Here is a 16,620-nt window from a genome sequence, read left to right on the forward strand (position 1 = left end):
ATGCGAAGGAGTCAGTTGACTTTCGCAAGAGAGTTAGTCCACTTTCGTAAGTCATGCGAAAATAGTCCACATTCGTAAAGTTACAGAAATAGTCAGTCAACTTTAGTAAGTCATGCGAAGATGGTCCACATTCGGAAAGTTACGGAAAGAGTCAATCCACTTTCATAAGTCATGCGAAGATAGTCCACATTCATAAACTATGAGAAGGTGTTCCAAGTTCGTAAATTAAGTTGTGATGTTTGTAAATTATACAAAGGAGTTAGCTAACTATCGCAAGTTACGCGACAATCAACTTTCGTGAATTATGGTTTAGGTGTTAGTTTACACTCGTAAATTATGCTAAGATGATAGTTCCTAAATTTTGCGAAGATATCAGAGCATTCGAGAGTTAGGCAAAGGTTGTTGTAAATTAGGCCTTAGAAAAAGTGGCTTCCACTAATTGGGCTTTGGAAATAAATGCTTTAAGATTTACCTTGGCTTAAAGAATATAGTTTCAAGGCCTCATGCAATTGAAAAACTTAGTTTTCCCCTATTTTGCATACAAGGGAAAAAAAGGGGCATTGTGGGAGGATAAAATTCGGTTTCGACTCATGGGCCAATACCAATCATCCAAAGAGATGATGTTGTGCAAGATAAACTGTGAGGAAAGCCCACAAGAAATATACAGATGCAAGAGAAGGGAAACGTGTCTAGATAACTACCTCCGCTACGGAGGACCACTAAGGAAGAGGGAGAGGAAGACAAGTCGTGGTACTTTTTTCCCAAGCATGTAGTCCGTGTCTAGATAACTACCTCCGCTACGAAGGACCACTAAGGAAGAGGGAGAGGAAGACAGGTCGTCGTACTTGTTTCCCAAGCATGTAGTCCATGTCTAGATAACTACCTCCACTACGGAGGACCACTAAGGAAGAGGGAGAGGAAGACAGGTCGTGGTACTTGTTCCCCAAACATGTAATCCTATAAATATGGAGAGGAGCCAAGGTGCAAGGTACGCAATCAGGGCCCGAGAGAAACCAAAGAATAGAAAATCAATCAATTGACTTAAGCGTCGAAGTATCTCTTACAAGTACCCCGCCCAAACAAGCTACAGAGAAAAACTATTTGGGGACACCTCTTACGAGGGATTTGGCGAACGTGAGAATTGCAGTCAACAAATCTGTGAAGGTATTTCTTCCCATAGGAAATTTCATTCCAACACACTCCCTCTTTTGAAGTGTACTAATCATCGGTTTTGATATAAAGGGTATTAGACCTCTCACCATTGACAAGGATAATGCTCCTAAGGTAATCCCTCTATTCCGTAAACGTTTTCCAATTCCTTCTGTTATGACTTAAAGATCAAATCATCTAAAGATTACACAGTCATCTCTAAAGACATGAAAATCTAATGCTTATTGTTGTTGGTTGTAGTGGAACCCGCCATCTCTTGACAATGTGGGTGATGAGAAGGTCGACCTGCTCTTTCAGCCGTTCGCAGAAAATATAAAAAGTTATGGGTAAGCCGAAACCAATCATGGAATACAAAAGCTCGAGTACAGCATATAGTGTCAAAATGAAGGGAGAGGTTTAAAGCACCCTAGGTAATGTGATATTAATCGACACGACCAAAAAAAGGACGGGAAATATCGGTGAAAATGACCAAAATCCATGAAATCACGTTTGTTGCTACATATGGCCACAATTCACAAATGTTTACAATACATCATGCATGAAAACGAAACTCATCTGCCTTTACACATTCATCATGTCATGTACAATGTCAAGAATATGCACACAATACACACGATCAACAAGAATAAATTAAAGATAAAGGGAAAGGATGGAGGCAGATAAACTATGAAACGAATCGGTCCCTAAGAGTATCAAAAATTGATGAGGCTGCAGCATTTTGTGAGAAAGTCATTTTGAGTCGACCAAGCAATTCACCATCTTTTGCCTGAGAGGCAGCATCAGCAGCTTCCTTGGCCATGCCAATCCGAGCATAAGACTGTATAGATAATAAATGTGGGCTTAGTTAAAGAGATGATAAGAAGATTTGGGCGATTGCTAAATAGCAAGACTAGGGTTTCTGTTACCTCCGCTCTTTCCCGAGGATCTGTGAGTTTTGGGATATATTTCAAAGCCTCTCCTTTCTCATCTGCGTCAACACACGCCTCCACAAATGGCCTGTAACCTATGGTACAAACAAAAGAACAAAGGTAGACTTAGCATGGTTGCCACCTTGCCATGGAATGTCCCTGAAAAGAGAGGAAAAGAAAAACAAAAGTACATTCTAAATGTTGCATTTTATTTTCCTTCCCCAACTTCCATATTTAAATGAACGCCTTACCAATTGGTGGTCTCTTTTCCTTTGAGAACTTCTCCAAGGCATCCCAATCTCTGATTGTAGCCAAAGCAAAAACTTTTAGCCAATACCATCTCTTCTCAGAAACCTGAGACAAGATCAAAACAGTGCCATAAAGGACTATATTGCAGCGGATGTGTGAAACGCCAAATACAAGATTATGTTAATCACACAAGACGCCAACTCCTTTGTTTTGCATCTCCCATGAGAATAGTATCAAGTTCCTATTTTGCTAAAAAAAGGAAATGAGGGACAAAGGAAGAAAGGCTACGAAGGAGAAATGAGCTTCCGTCACAAACCTTGAATTCTGTTTTCACTTTCATTGCAGCTCGATGATTTCCCAGAACAATACAAGTTCTAATTGTATCACTGATACTCGAGTCAACAAAAATGGCCTGCTTTGTTGAGACTTCTAACTCATGCTGCATCCTGAAGAAATAAATATTTTCAGGAAAAAAATGTGGATTTAAAACAGCAAAACAAATGTAGAACTAAAGCAATCTATCGTTACTAATAGAGAAAAAGGAAAACATATTGCATATATAATAGTTTCAAACATTAATCTGTGGTTAATAGGTAGTTGGAATAATCTATTACAATACACTCCTGTAAACTACATTAGCATGCCATTTCTTGAAGCCTAGTTAATGGAATGAATGGCATGCCCAGAATTCATACTTCACGCAATAAATAGTGCAGGAAACTAAAAAACTCAAATCTAACCTTATAAGCTTTGCATGTTCTTCAGCAGCCTTCGACTCAAAGGTATATTCCTTAGTTTCTACGAAAAGATTATGGGCCTTCTCAATTAGTTTTATGCGTGGACCATGAAGGGGAGATCCTCTGCTTGCCATTGGATTTTTTCCAATCTCCCAAGATTCTTTCCACAGAAGGAAAGCCACCTCCTACAAGATATGAATTTTATATTGACTGTGAATTATCCATAAGAGATAATGATATTCGTGCAGTGGCACATCAGAATTAAACAACTGATTACAAACACTTTCACATGGTGGAAACTTGATCATGGGATTGCGGTTTTCTAGTAAATAAGAATACCAGTTCTCCCGTGAAATCCCTTGAAGGTTTTAAATAAGATACTTTTCTGTAAGTTAAAACACCACAGAAAAGTAGACTTGCCTTTGTGTTGCACCCCTCTCCACATTTTAAAATTTTGTCAAACCTACCATTTTCAATGTCTATATATAATGCCATCATATGCGACCAAATTATGGTTTCTTTCCCTCTACAGGACACCACGTAAATATCAATATAAGCATGTATCTAGTGTGTATGATATAGCTTTTATGCATGTCTTTTGTAATCTAAGAAAATGTATGTCTATATTCTAAACACGTGCTACGTATGTGATCTATACATGTAAAACAAAAGCCAAACCGGAACCTACTTGAAGTTGTCCTGTTGATAGAAAAAAGTCCTTCAAGAATTCATGCTTGTAGCACCTGATACAGACCAGAAAGAGCTTGTTATGTGTGCAATATACATATCACGTGTACATGCACATGCACCTGAAACAGAAGCTTAAATTTTGACCATAGTTAAAGCAAACATCGTTTTGTTTTCATTATCATATCTCCCTGTGACTCCTCATATTCATCATACTAGAGTACTTAGAAAACCATTATTTGAATGGCAATGTAATGAAAATATTTAGACTAGTGCGCCTCACCTACCGTGCATAAATTATAAACAAATCGCGTGCCAGAGCTCTAGCTTGTATCATTCCAAAGAACTCCAATGGTTGTCGCTGCATCCAGTAGAGATCTTTTGTTTGTTAGATGAATAATATAGCTTGTTCCACTGTGTAAACTTGTAACAGACACTAGAATAAATGTTGAGTTCTCTAGATGTCTTACCTTTTGCCAGATATGAAAGAGAACAAGATAAACAAGGTCTGTATCACCACTTTCAATTGCTTTCATTAAAGCTGTATCTTCTTCTCCTATGCTCAACAACAGAGGAACCTGGATTCAAAGAATCAGAATTAATATAATGCATCCGTCACTTTACATAATAGGGAAAAAAAAAAAAAACACGATAAAAAAGATACTGATATCTTTTCATTTTTTTTATTAATAACCTGTTTGGAGGAGCGTGGTTCATGCTCAACAAGCATGGCAGCTAGCTTCCGGCGGCCATTCTTATCTGCATGAGCAGCAACTGCTGCATAGGATATTCCTTTGCATAGTTTCAACTGAAAATATAAAATAAAATTCAATAAGATGGTTTGTTTGCACAAAATAGAATGAGAAAACACAACACAGTAACAAATGAAGATAAAAAATCAACCTTATCAAGCAAAATATCAAGGAGATTGGTATCAGAAATTGCTAAGGATGCTGTTATTTTGGAGCATGCCCAGTGCATAATCACCATCTCCTACACAAAGCCAATAAGAGGAGATAAGTTCATGTAAAAGTGGACTAATTCTAGTTTCCAAATAGAAAACAGAAACTATATTGAGCTTTAGAAGTAAGCTAGTACTCTATCTAAAACAAGCATACATAATCCATTTTAATATGACATTCCAAAACATTTTTCCCGCCTCAATTGCATCCTTGCTTTTAAATTTAGTCAAAGTGTGACATCACATTCTGATTTATAGATCAAAGGCATAATCACAAAGAACCCAATAGGAAATGAACAAAACAAATGGACTTACTTGGTTCATTCCAAGGTACTCTGATATCCGTAGTGCCAGAAAGTGTTTGTAGGCATTGATCAAACGACTGATCAGAACTGCTGGTGTAAGTAACTGAAAGCAATAACTTTATTCAGTATTATGTAAAGAAAATAGCATGCATAGTCAGCAAATTGAAAAAATGAGATCAGTCAGCTTTGAAACCTTGTATTGTTGAATACTTAGAGGCATTCCAACGTCAGGATGCCGAACAGCATTTAATACCCGCAAAGTTTTACACATCTCTTGAATATGATCACGTTGAAAATTGCTGCCAAAGCCAACTGGATATCATTACCGAGAGTAGAAATCAGAAAGAATGCTCTTTCAAGACCATGGAATTGGAAACTAAGAACTACGCAGTTTGTATGATTGAAGGATGATATGGATAATCAAAAGGAATTACAAATACTGCATCAAGATACATGTCAAAGTTAAGTAACGGTTTGCAACTCTACAGGGACATCCAGTGAGACTGAATAATGGAGAAAAGAAGATTATAGAAATTTTGTTGTGCCAGATGGACAACATAAACTCAACAAAGCCTCAAAATAACCCTACTGTCTCTCCAGTTTGCATTCATATTCTACAGAAAGGTTGGATCTCCCAAACTCTATGCATTCACATAAATACAAAATGGTGGCAAAAGTCCCTTTCAGTTATTGTAACTAGTTTGAGGTTCTAATATGACCAGATAACGATGCAACACAGTATCCACAACAAAGAATTTATTAGCAAGAGCTCAACTTTATTAGAAATGGAAAACTAATTAAAAAATCAGCAAAGACAGGGCAAAAGAGTTAAGACAATTGATAAAGGAAAATGCTACCTTCTTTTGGTAACAACTAATAACTTCTGGTAAGTTCAAATTCTACGTTAATATTGAGCCAAACAAACCTGCAAAAGGCTTGGCCATAGCTTGCAGCTCTTAGGAGTGTTCGTTGGCGTAGAACATCAAATTCATGGCCAGCAGCATCAATACATGCTTCAACAGCCTCCGTCAAGGATGGGCGTATTAGTCGCAAATTCTCATCTGCCTGGTAAAACATGAAATTAGAACTTTACCACTACTTAACTGTAGCACTATGCACAAGGTATTTATCAATCATCCTTTTCCCCAAGACCATCAATCATGTAGTTTGGTGAACATTTTGGAGGGAAAGACATAGGTTTGCTTTTTTAGGAGAAATAGCACTCTATTGTGCAACTCAATAACCATGTTCTTAGTCTTCTACTGGATGATTACAAGCTCGGAATGTATGTAAGGTCGAGTTGCAAATTTAATAGAATTAATACACTTGTAAGTTTACAGCATGCTTACTTGCATCTTTAATTAAGAGAATTGACTTGCTTGATTAAGGAAATCAGGAACCATGAAGAGAAAAAGACTAAATATTTATTCGTTTCTATTTAACTTTGTCATTTAAATCGTGAATTTTGCTGATACACAAAGCTGGGGCGTTCTCAAACTTTCATGTTGACCTTGGTTTCTAAGCAGCAAGGATTATCTATAGATTGCCCAAAGGGTACTTGCAGTTAGCACTTTGTTTTGATTAGTGGGGAATATCTATTTCTGTTTGATTGCAAAACAACATAAGAGTGACCTACCTTGGCACTTCGTCTGTCGAAATGGTCCAAAGCATCATACAACAAAGCTGCAGGCGATGTACTTCCAATCTTGAAGATGGATTCAGTGGAATCAGGCACCCGTTGTAGAAACTCCATGCTCGAGTTAGATAATATCCTCACTCCATCGCACTCGGGAATAAGAATTATTGGTTCATCATAAAAATAGCGTACTGGATCACCTCTAGGACCCATCATCAAAAGCATATCATCCCAATAAAGCAGCACAGTGTCCATTCCACACCAAGAGAGCTGTTCCGGAGGAAGAGCCGACTGCGTCACACAATACAAATACACACATTACAATCTGCAACAATGCCATAATAAACACGAAATCAAAGAAGCAATTTTTACTGAGAAACATAAACAAACTGTAACGAAAGACATCAAATTTATACAAATTGAATAACAAAATTGCAGATAGAAGCACCAAAAAGCCGGAAAAATCTGACCTCACATTCCTGCTCAATGAGAATGTCGTTCAAATTCGAAGTCATCACCAACAAACGACCGTCGTGCGTGAAGGAAGCAAGCCACTGCCCGTCTCTCGAAACCGCCATCTTCTGAATCGGCCCGCGGAGCATCTCCAGCCCTAGCTGCTGAACCCCGTCTTCCTCCACAGCCAAAACGCAAGCATCTCCGATCCCGAGCAGAACCTCCACATTTCCCGACATCGTGTACTGCGGCTCGATCACCGCCATACAGAGCGGCGGGTCCTCGATCCCCGGGTCGGCAAGCTTAATCGGGTTCGGGTTCTTGAAATCGGAAATGCAGAACAGCTGATTCGTCTCGGTGATACAAACGACGCCGTTTCCCCAGAAAACGCAGTCCACGACGTTTCGCTCGAAGCACTCTTTCCCCATGGAGATACTTGGCTCGACGAGCTCCGCGTGGATGGTGTAGCGAAAAACGGTGCCGTCTTGGACGAGGCAGACTAGGTTCTGGTCGTCGGTCCAGGCCATGCCGATTAATCGGCCGCCCGGGTGTTTCCAGATTGTCTCGCCGAGAAGATGGCCAGCGGAACTGAAGATGCGGAGCTTCCGCTGGGCCGATTCGCCGCCGAGTTGGACGATCTTGGAATCGTCTCGGATGACGGCGATGGGACCGCCGAACGGGGCGCAGGCGACCTTGTTGCGGTTGAGCTCTACGTGCTTCCAGCTCATTCGGTAGATTTCGGGCTTACGGTAGTAGCGGTTGTAGAGGAGCTGCCACTCCGCGGCAACCGAGACGTTCGCCATGGTTTGATCGATCGAAAGTTACAGTCTTTGTTAAATTCCGAGCATTATCGATGGGTTATCAGCGGAGATGATTTGAGCTCACCGTCTGGAACTTTGACGGGAACAAGGGAACATGGCAAGAGAGAAAATTAAGCCCATTAAAAATTAAAAAAATAAAATAATGAGAAATAACAACCTCTAAGCCCAATACATTTTTAGAGGGAACTAGTTAGGTACACTAATGGGCCAACTCATGCAGCCCAGAAAGTACTATTTATGAATCGATCGAAAAGAAAATCTAAAAAAAAAAAAAGAGAGACAATCATTAATTTAAAGTTAATTCTCATTTTACTACCGTCAAGTTTCGCCAAAATCTCATTTTAGTTCCACTTTGATACTTCCGTTAGCCTAGCCATTAACTTTATGTTAGCTAATGACGTGGCAAGATTTTGGCCTACTAATTCTTACTTTACTACTCCTAAATATCGTGAAATTTTCATTTCGTTGCTCTTAGTGTTTTTTTTCTCACTTTTATACCAAATGTTACACTTGTTCCTAGATTCATACTTCTGTAGCCTAGGCGTTAGGAACTCCGTTAAAACGTGACGTGACACTTGACTGAACAATAACTGTGCAGAAACGTGACAGTGTGGCCCAAGGTTCTAAAAATGCTAGGCGCTAGTCAGGCAAAAGGCAAGGGCCCAACACCTAGACGGCTAAGCCGGTGCCTAGGCAGCCTAGGTGGATTTATGTAAAAGATGCAAAAATAGAAGTAGAAGAATACACAAAGTACATTCATCCAACAAGTTCAATATTTAAAAAATAGTAAGCATATAATCATAATGAGGAGTATTCTTGGATAATAGACTAAATTTTTCTTGTTCGTGATCCTTGCATTGGATTGGACATAGACTAAATGATTTAGCCTTGTAGTTTATTTCATTTCTTTGTATGTATCCCCTCAAAAGTGCTCCAATTCATTTCACAATTGGATGAACTTGTAGTCAATCCATCCCTTGCAAATTAGGTACACCGTTTCCATAAGTATACCACCATGAAACTAAAAATGAAAAAAGCACACAATTAATAAAAATAAAATAAATCAAATTGCCTAGGGCCCGCCTAGGACCCGCCTAGTTCTAGACCGATTTTTCAAAACGATTTGCACTAAATTGCGGCGGGCCCTCATCGCCTAGATCAATTTTTAGAACACTGGTGTGGCCCCACGTGAACATATGAAACAATTGAAACTTGTTTTTGGCAAAAGATAAAAACGGTAACTTTTTTTTTTTTGCAATAATTTGGTTTTGTCCACGAGGCAGCATATGTTGCTCTTACATTTTAATTTGACAGAAACTTATTTCAAAATCTCCACTTGAACCATCTTGTATACCTCGCGGGGCTCACAATAATACGTTTCTACACAGTCATTATCCAGTCAAAGCGCGATGTGGCGCTTGGTCCACAGTGTCACGTCTCTGCAAAGTCATTGTCCAATCAAGAGTCACATGACAATTTAATGGAGTCCCTGATGCCAAGTGTTGGAACTAAATTTGCTCACCGTAGTGGACGAATGAGCTAAGCAAATCTATAGGCTTGTAAAGGGACAAGCAATCATGATTAACCTTGGGTACCAGTGGAGTACCAGTTAAAATGCTCTTTGACGGTCAAGTTAGTAAGCAATACATTAGACTCAAACAGTGGACAAAAGAATAAGCAGTATGCGATAATTATGTTACCATAGATGAACCCTAGATAAGTGTACTTATACTAGTCGAGAGAAAGATCTATTAGAATATGGAATCCATACTAAACCGGGAGAATCCAAGATGATATCTAGGATTATATATTGTGTCCTTTTAAGAGTGTGATTACTTCAGCGCATGCTAATCCCTAAATTGTAGGAATCTCCAATAATATATGAAACTTATCTAATACCCAATAGGATCATATTTCTATAACTTGTGGAATAAGAATTGTCAATCTACGACAGTCAGCAGGCTTCGCCTACCAATGCCCAGCAAAGCAGGATATGGTAGCACCACTAGTCTGTTTGAACCAACTCAGTCTAATCAGAATTGTTGAGTTTATGACTGAACTTCTAAGGTATACGTATTCCAATTCGTCTTACTTCGGCCTTGGAAAACACGTTGGCTAATGGTAATATGAAGTTGGGAGCAAAATGTAACTTTAGTTATAAAAGTGAAACGAAAAACAAAAGTTAAGGATTGCAAATTAAGAATTTCACTATACTTGAGAGTAATAAAGTGACGATTAGTGGGCCAAAATCCTGTCACGTCATCAATTAATAGAAAAGTTAACCGCTAGGCTAATAGAAATATAAAAGCGGCAGAAAAATCAAACATCAGGTATGAAAGTGAGACAAAAAAAAAGTACGTGTAGTAAAGTGTGATTTTGGTGAAACTTAAGGATAGTGAGTGAAAATTACCCTTTTAATATGGTTTACAGGTTGATCCATATACAGGTTTTATGCTTAGTATGTCATCAAACTTTTTTTTAGGGGAGTATGTATTAATCTTATGAGCCCCTAACTATAATTTAGAGAGGATATATAAATAAATCAACTCCAATCATGCTTTCTACCCACCTCTTAAGATAAGGATTCATCTAGAAGCTCCTAAATATAAATAGGGAGAAAAGAGCTCCAAATGGCTCTCCATAACTAATGGTAACTGTTTTAATATATTTTTTAAATAGATAATTAATTCTTATTGACTAATTATTGACTTATAGTCATTATATAACTCTCTAAAGTAGGGAGTATACAACTTTTTCTAGAGAGCTCCTAAAATAACATTTTGATAGTTTTAGCTAAAACTTTGCTATAAAATAGAGAGCATGATTGGAGATATTTTAAAAGCATAAATTGAAGCAACTTCATTATATGATGTGTAATATGAAAAAATTGAGACTTTGTGGCACATTTTAAAAAGAGTATTTATCAAATATAGTAAAAAATTAACCCTTAATTTCAAAATTGTCAATTTTTATAAAAGCTCTCAAATATATTCAAAATTCTACTTAAATAGACGCAAATAACCTCAAATTTAATAATCAAATAAATTAAAGGCTTTTAAGCCCAAATGGTTCGTGACATTGACATAACTTCGTAATTTGGTCCTTAACATTGAAAATCAATAATAGTGTCATTGAATTTGTCTATCGTGAATCATTTTAGTCTTTATGTGAAAAATTGTCAATTGCTCTGCTAGTGAGATGACGTGGCACCACATGGGCACTAATACAATCATACAATGACATGTGGATTAACTTTAAAAACTATTTTTATATTTAAAACTAAAAATGATACTAGGAAGAAGTAAAAATTATAAATAAAAAATTAAAGAAGAGGTCGTCTTCTTCATTTGGTGGGTAAATCCAACAGACATGTCTAAATAAAATTCCCTAACCTACCTACCTCTTATTCTCTCACAATCCAAACATCCACCTTCCAATCCAAATTTCTGTACCCTAAGATAAATTTAGTGATTCTTTCTTAAAATTTTCCTTTTGCAAATTTGGTTTGAAGATTATAGAGAATTGATGCAATTTGGAAAGAGTTTATGCGTTCATGAATTGGCGACGGGGGTTAAGATTCGGGTTGTTGGAAGAAGAGAAGGCGTTGAAGGCATAATTGAAATTATGCTGCTCCCATTTGTGATAATCGCGGTGGCGCTCAGTGTCGTCGATGAGGGGGTCGAAAGGGATAGGGTTATGGTGATGGAGTGTAGGAGTGAAGGTGAAGTTGGACCGAAGACTAGGGCTGGGGACGACACGAATCGACAAAAGTGAAGACCACTCACACAGACGGAGAAAAACTCTCACAAGAGGAGAGAAAAGCTCTCACTAAGACCATCTCCAACCCTTGGGCTAAAAGCCAAATTTTTTAGCCCGGAAAATTTAGCTTTTAGCCCAGAAACATCTTTTCTGCTCCAACCCTTCTACTCTAAAATTTTAGCCCGGAATTATTAAAGAATGAAATTAGCCTAAATTTTTTTCTTAAATCAATTTTTTAAAAATAAATAAATATGTAGATTATTGTAAATTAATTTTATGAACATTTTAATCTAAAAAAATTTAAATTCCGATAAACATTTCGCATTTAGCCCGGGGGGAATTTGGGGGGGAATTTGGCCCAACTTTAGCATTCCCCTTTTAGCCCAATATTTTAGCTTGGGTTGGGGGGTGTTTGGGGGGAATTTTGGGCTAAATATTTGGCATTTAGCCCAGGGTTGGAGTAGGTCTAAGGGAGATAACTTTTTATTACTTTCCATTTAGTTTTGAACCCTAAATTTTCAACTTTTGTCAATGTCTCCTCAATTGTTCATTTTGTCAATTACCATGCTAAATTGAGAATCATTTTGGTCTATTTCATATGAAAGAAGAAGCCTCTAAATTTACTATAGATATGTGTAAGTTTCAATTCCTCCTAAATTTTTCTTAGAAAAATTATTAAAATTTCTATTATTTACTAACTTTCCTAGTAAATATAGCATGTTGACATATATGCTCCTAAAAGTTGTCATATTCATTGCACGTGACAAAATTGACGGTTGAAAGGAGGTTGACATGAAATTGAAATTTTTGGGGGCTTAAAACAAAATGAAAAGTTCGAACAGAAGATTGAACAATATCCAAAAGGTTGAAGTGCAAATCCAACGTTTCTTTATAATTTTGGCCAATTTTTCAATTAATCTTGTGCAAGGGTGAAAAAAAAAATTGATGTTTCATTCTTTCATATGAGATAGATAACAGATTTATCCAAAAAGATTTTTTCTCCGCATGATTGACATCGGAGGTGATCTTCATCTTAAAAAAACCATAAACTCGGATGTTGTTAAGAACTCCAATCAAGGAATCTTAAAACACGATGTTTGACTGAGGGTGGATGGGTTTATCCATCTGAATAAAATCATTGGCGCATTCCTACTTTAGGAATTAAGATGAGGACTTAACTTTGATGTTACTTTTTAACTAAAAAAGCTAATTAATTATTTCCCAAAACACTAACTAATGCATTTATATTATTGTTCCTAGGTCCATGGCATGATTAATATTCTAAGTGGATAATATATGCTGTTAAAATCAAATGTGACAAGTCAACAACGTTAGTAACTTTAATGATTGGCTGATGTGATAAATGGAACAGCATATCTCATCATGGTGCTTCTTACTTATAGCCTCTTATGGATTTTTTACTCCCTGAGGTGTACGTACAATCATGTGACGAATCATAGAACTTGAATTTCTTTTATCCCAAAATCAATTTACACTATCTATTAATAAAGCTCTTGTTGTCAACCAAAATTTAAAAAAAATTCCATTTTAATCCCCTCACCGAAACTTAACTCAAGTAAAAAATATAGGCAATTTAGTAATTACATGAACATAAATGTTATTGTTTTTACAGCAACCTCACAACCAGGTTAGTATAACATGCCCTATTTAAAAATAAAATATAAAATAAAAATATTCCCATGTTAGAAGAAACTACTCATCATTATCCCAATTTCATAACTATTTTTTTTTTAGAATTTTAAAAATTAATCCCACTTCATAATAAAAAACAAAACAAAATGAAATTGTTTACACAAAGTGTGTGTGGGCGTCTCATAGTTATCATAAACAATGTTCTTGGCTTGATTTAGCTTAAAGTTTCTAATAATTATAGCCAATTTTATTGTTATTACTAGGGATGGGCAACGGGTATGGTAGGCGGGTAACTGCGGTTATTTATCCGTAACCGCGGTTATTTACTTATAACCGTTTATACTCATACCCACATAACCGTTTACTCGTTGGGTAATTGTCTAAACGATTATACACATACCCATAACTGTTTATAAATGGTTAACCATACTCATTTAACCGTAATCATTTAATACCCGTTTACCTATTTACCCTTTTTAACCTCTTTATTTTTTTTTTACCATTATCAATTTTTCATCCGTTTACATGTTTTTTAACAACTTGAAAATAAATAAAAAATTGTCATAATTTTTTTTTTTTGACAATTAAACACCGTTATAGGTACATTCATCATACATTTCCGTATTTTAATTTTTTAAGTCCTTATACCATTCCAATAATTGAAATAATAGTTTACGGACGATATTTTTAACTGTTACCAATGAAGGTAAATATAATATTTGCTAAGTATTATTGGGTTACAAAATTGTTTAGAAGACATTTCTGTTAAAGGATTTATGTCAATTTCACAGTTACCAGCAAAGAATTTAAATTAAATTAATTTGGCGAATTCTTTGATGATGAGAATTATCATTCCTGTAGCAGTGTTATTAAGAGAATGACCGATGAATTCCTTGCTAATTTATTGGGTGCTAAGTATTATTGGATCGAGAACATGGTCCGTGTTAGTTTTACATATATAAAATAAATGGGTAAATGGTTACCCTTTTATAACTACGGTTAATACCCATAACCGTCCATTTAAATTTTATAGGTAAACTGTTATATCCATAACCGTTTATTTATCTAAACGGTTACCCATAACTGTAACCGTTTAATTTAAATGGGCGGGTAACCGCGGTTACCCATAACCAATGGGTATTTGCCCATCCCTAATTATTACTAATATAAAGATAAAATAATAATGTGCATTATGTTCTACTTTAGTTCCCATCCCACAGAAACACACAGCAAAAACGCATACTACGGGTAGACACCTCGCATTCGGCTATTAATGTAGAGTTAATCTTGCTTAATTCTTTCCTATTTTTATTAGGAAAATAATACATAAAGCAAAACCGCTTTTATGGTTTAATGGCTTGTTTGGAAAGTACATTTAAATAATGGAATGTCTTTTTAGAGAAAATGTTAATGAAACCAATCATCAGTAAACTGTAAGTTAATCTTGGAAGAGCTTCCTACTGGAAGCACATAATCGGTCCTTCTTGCAGGAAGCAATTCAAGACCCAAAAATATTATTTTACTAAGAGTGCTTTCAGTCAATTAAAAGCACTTTTCAAACCATCCCTAAAATTTATATGGTTTAGATTGTTGATTAAGGTTACCCACTAATACGATAAGGGTCTGTGTGACTCAAACATGCAAGAACAAGTATAAGTTACAAAATGGTAATCATGAGACTCAAGGAATCAAGAGGTGGCTGTTTTTGATAAGGGAGGACCACACACACATTCATCTTTCTTTATGCAATCAAAGATTAGATTTCCCACTTTATCAAAAAGTATACATGCATGAGATGAGAGCTACATGCTGTCTTGGTCCACTTGTCTCATAATATACTGAGAAGATCCATCCATTGTATCCAGTATTCGCTGATTAATTCCAAGTGCAAGTGTGTAACACTGGTTCAATTCAGTGTGGTATGCATATATATTTTTTTTTATCATTTTAACAGCTTGGATCATATGTAGAAGAGAATGATACGAAGAATGCAATCCCACATTGAAAACTTGATAGAATATATTATTATTTACGAATGAATGGTTCCACTTCTAATGATATCGATGTCTTTTTAAGATAAAACTCAATCCTTGTTGAGTTGTGCAGATGGTTAAGTTGAAACAATATCATTGTGTTTATTAGTAGACCATGCTTAACATATCCTCGTCAGAGTCCGCAGTAAGATATTTGATAATCGTTATCAAAATCCAGACTTAAGCGCACTAATGAAAAAAAAATATTGTAACTTGTCCAAAAACTTTTTTCTCTTCCTTAATATTCCTACATTGTAAATGATGATATTTTAGTGCTAATTAAACTATAAAAGGAGCAAGTTTACTGATTGTTTATATTAGGTGTATACAAAACAGTTGTAGACGTGTAAATTTCGTTGCATGCAAATGATCTATCACAAAGCTCCACGTGGCATATGACTCATCACAAATGGACAAGTCATCAATGACATGTGGCACAAATCAAGCAAATGAAGCTCAAAAGCATTCCTAAAATTCGGCAAAAGGGAGGAAGCTTCCTTAAAAACGGCAAGGGATCCAAATTGCTCCAAAAACCGGAAAGAAAGCTAAAGCATCTTCACAAAACAAGCAAGAATTGAAGATTGCTCACAAAATAGGCAAGAAAGCCCTATAATTCGGCCAAGCAAGGGAAAGTGGCTGAAATTAAGACACAAAACATGCCTAGATTCTCCCATGGACGAATCAAGACACAAATCAAAGCCAAATCCATCCAAAGTCAAGCTTTGAGAAGTCTATAAATACAAGGTCCCAAGACAAGCATAAGGTCGACAATTTCTATATTGAAGGGTCGAAATTCTCACAAAAGGAGAAACTCTGCCAAATCTTTGAAGATTGATACGCTGCCAAAGCTCTCTTCGAAGAACATACAACCACAGCCGAAGCTTTCTTTCAACCAAAGTCAAAGCACTCCCTTGAAGAATCAACAAGCATTTGTGCCAATTCCTTCAAGACTTTGTTGCAAGCTCAAAACTTGTAACAACGTTCGGTTCAAGATAAAGTCGCCAAGACCCTTGAATCAACGAAATCCTACATCAACACTACCTTTGCCGCAACTTTGAGGTGAAGACTATCCACACATCGTTTATAGTTCAAAACTTGAAGCAATCGTTCAATCGTTTGCCCGAGATCAAGTCATCGCGACCCTTGGACCAACAATTAACCATCTAAATCAAATTTGAAGACTGAATCAGAGGAAAATTGTAAACAGAGATTGTAACCCTACAAATTCAAATCAATACAAATCTACTT

At 36.5% G+C, this 16,620-nt stretch overlaps 1 protein-coding gene across 1 annotated transcript; it reads right to left on the reverse strand.

Moving 5' to 3' along the window:
* Window positions 1–1,623: 1,623 nt before the first annotated feature.
* LOC103405160 (protein VACUOLELESS1) lies at window positions 1,624–8,058 on the reverse strand. The gene is made up of 15 exons (XM_008344122.4): window positions 7,124–8,058; window positions 6,654–6,944; window positions 5,943–6,082; window positions 5,211–5,316; window positions 5,028–5,120; window positions 4,655–4,744; window positions 4,446–4,559; window positions 4,222–4,329; window positions 4,039–4,112; window positions 3,753–3,807; window positions 3,068–3,249; window positions 2,644–2,773; window positions 2,330–2,432; window positions 2,076–2,173; window positions 1,624–1,987 (listed from the first exon to the last, which is right to left on the reverse strand). The coding sequence occupies exons 1-15, from the start codon at window positions 7,907–7,909 to the stop codon at window positions 1,835–1,837; spliced, it is 2,523 nt and encodes an 840-aa protein (XP_008342344.1). The 5' UTR covers window positions 7,910–8,058; the 3' UTR covers window positions 1,624–1,834.
* Window positions 8,059–16,620: the final 8,562 nt, after the last annotated feature.

This window comes from Malus domestica, chromosome 17 (assembly GCF_042453785.1).
Source record: "Malus domestica chromosome 17, GDT2T_hap1".
Classification (NCBI taxonomy): domain Eukaryota; kingdom Viridiplantae; phylum Streptophyta; class Magnoliopsida; order Rosales; family Rosaceae; genus Malus; species Malus domestica.

Bases quoted from the DNA above. Each gene is read 5' to 3' on its own strand.
- LOC103405160 (XM_008344122.4), bottom strand. From the start codon at position 7,909: ATGGCGAACGTCTCGGTTGCCGCGGAGTGGCAGCTCCTCTACAACCGC. The intron at 4,113-4,221 runs GTAAGACATCTA...TACTGGATGCAG, and splicing joins TCTTTCATATCTGGCAAAAG to CGACAACCATTGGAGTTCTT. The intron at 2,774-3,067 runs GTTAGATTTGAG...TTATTTCTTCAG, and splicing joins GAACATGCAAAGCTTATAAG to GATGCAGCATGAGTTAGAAG.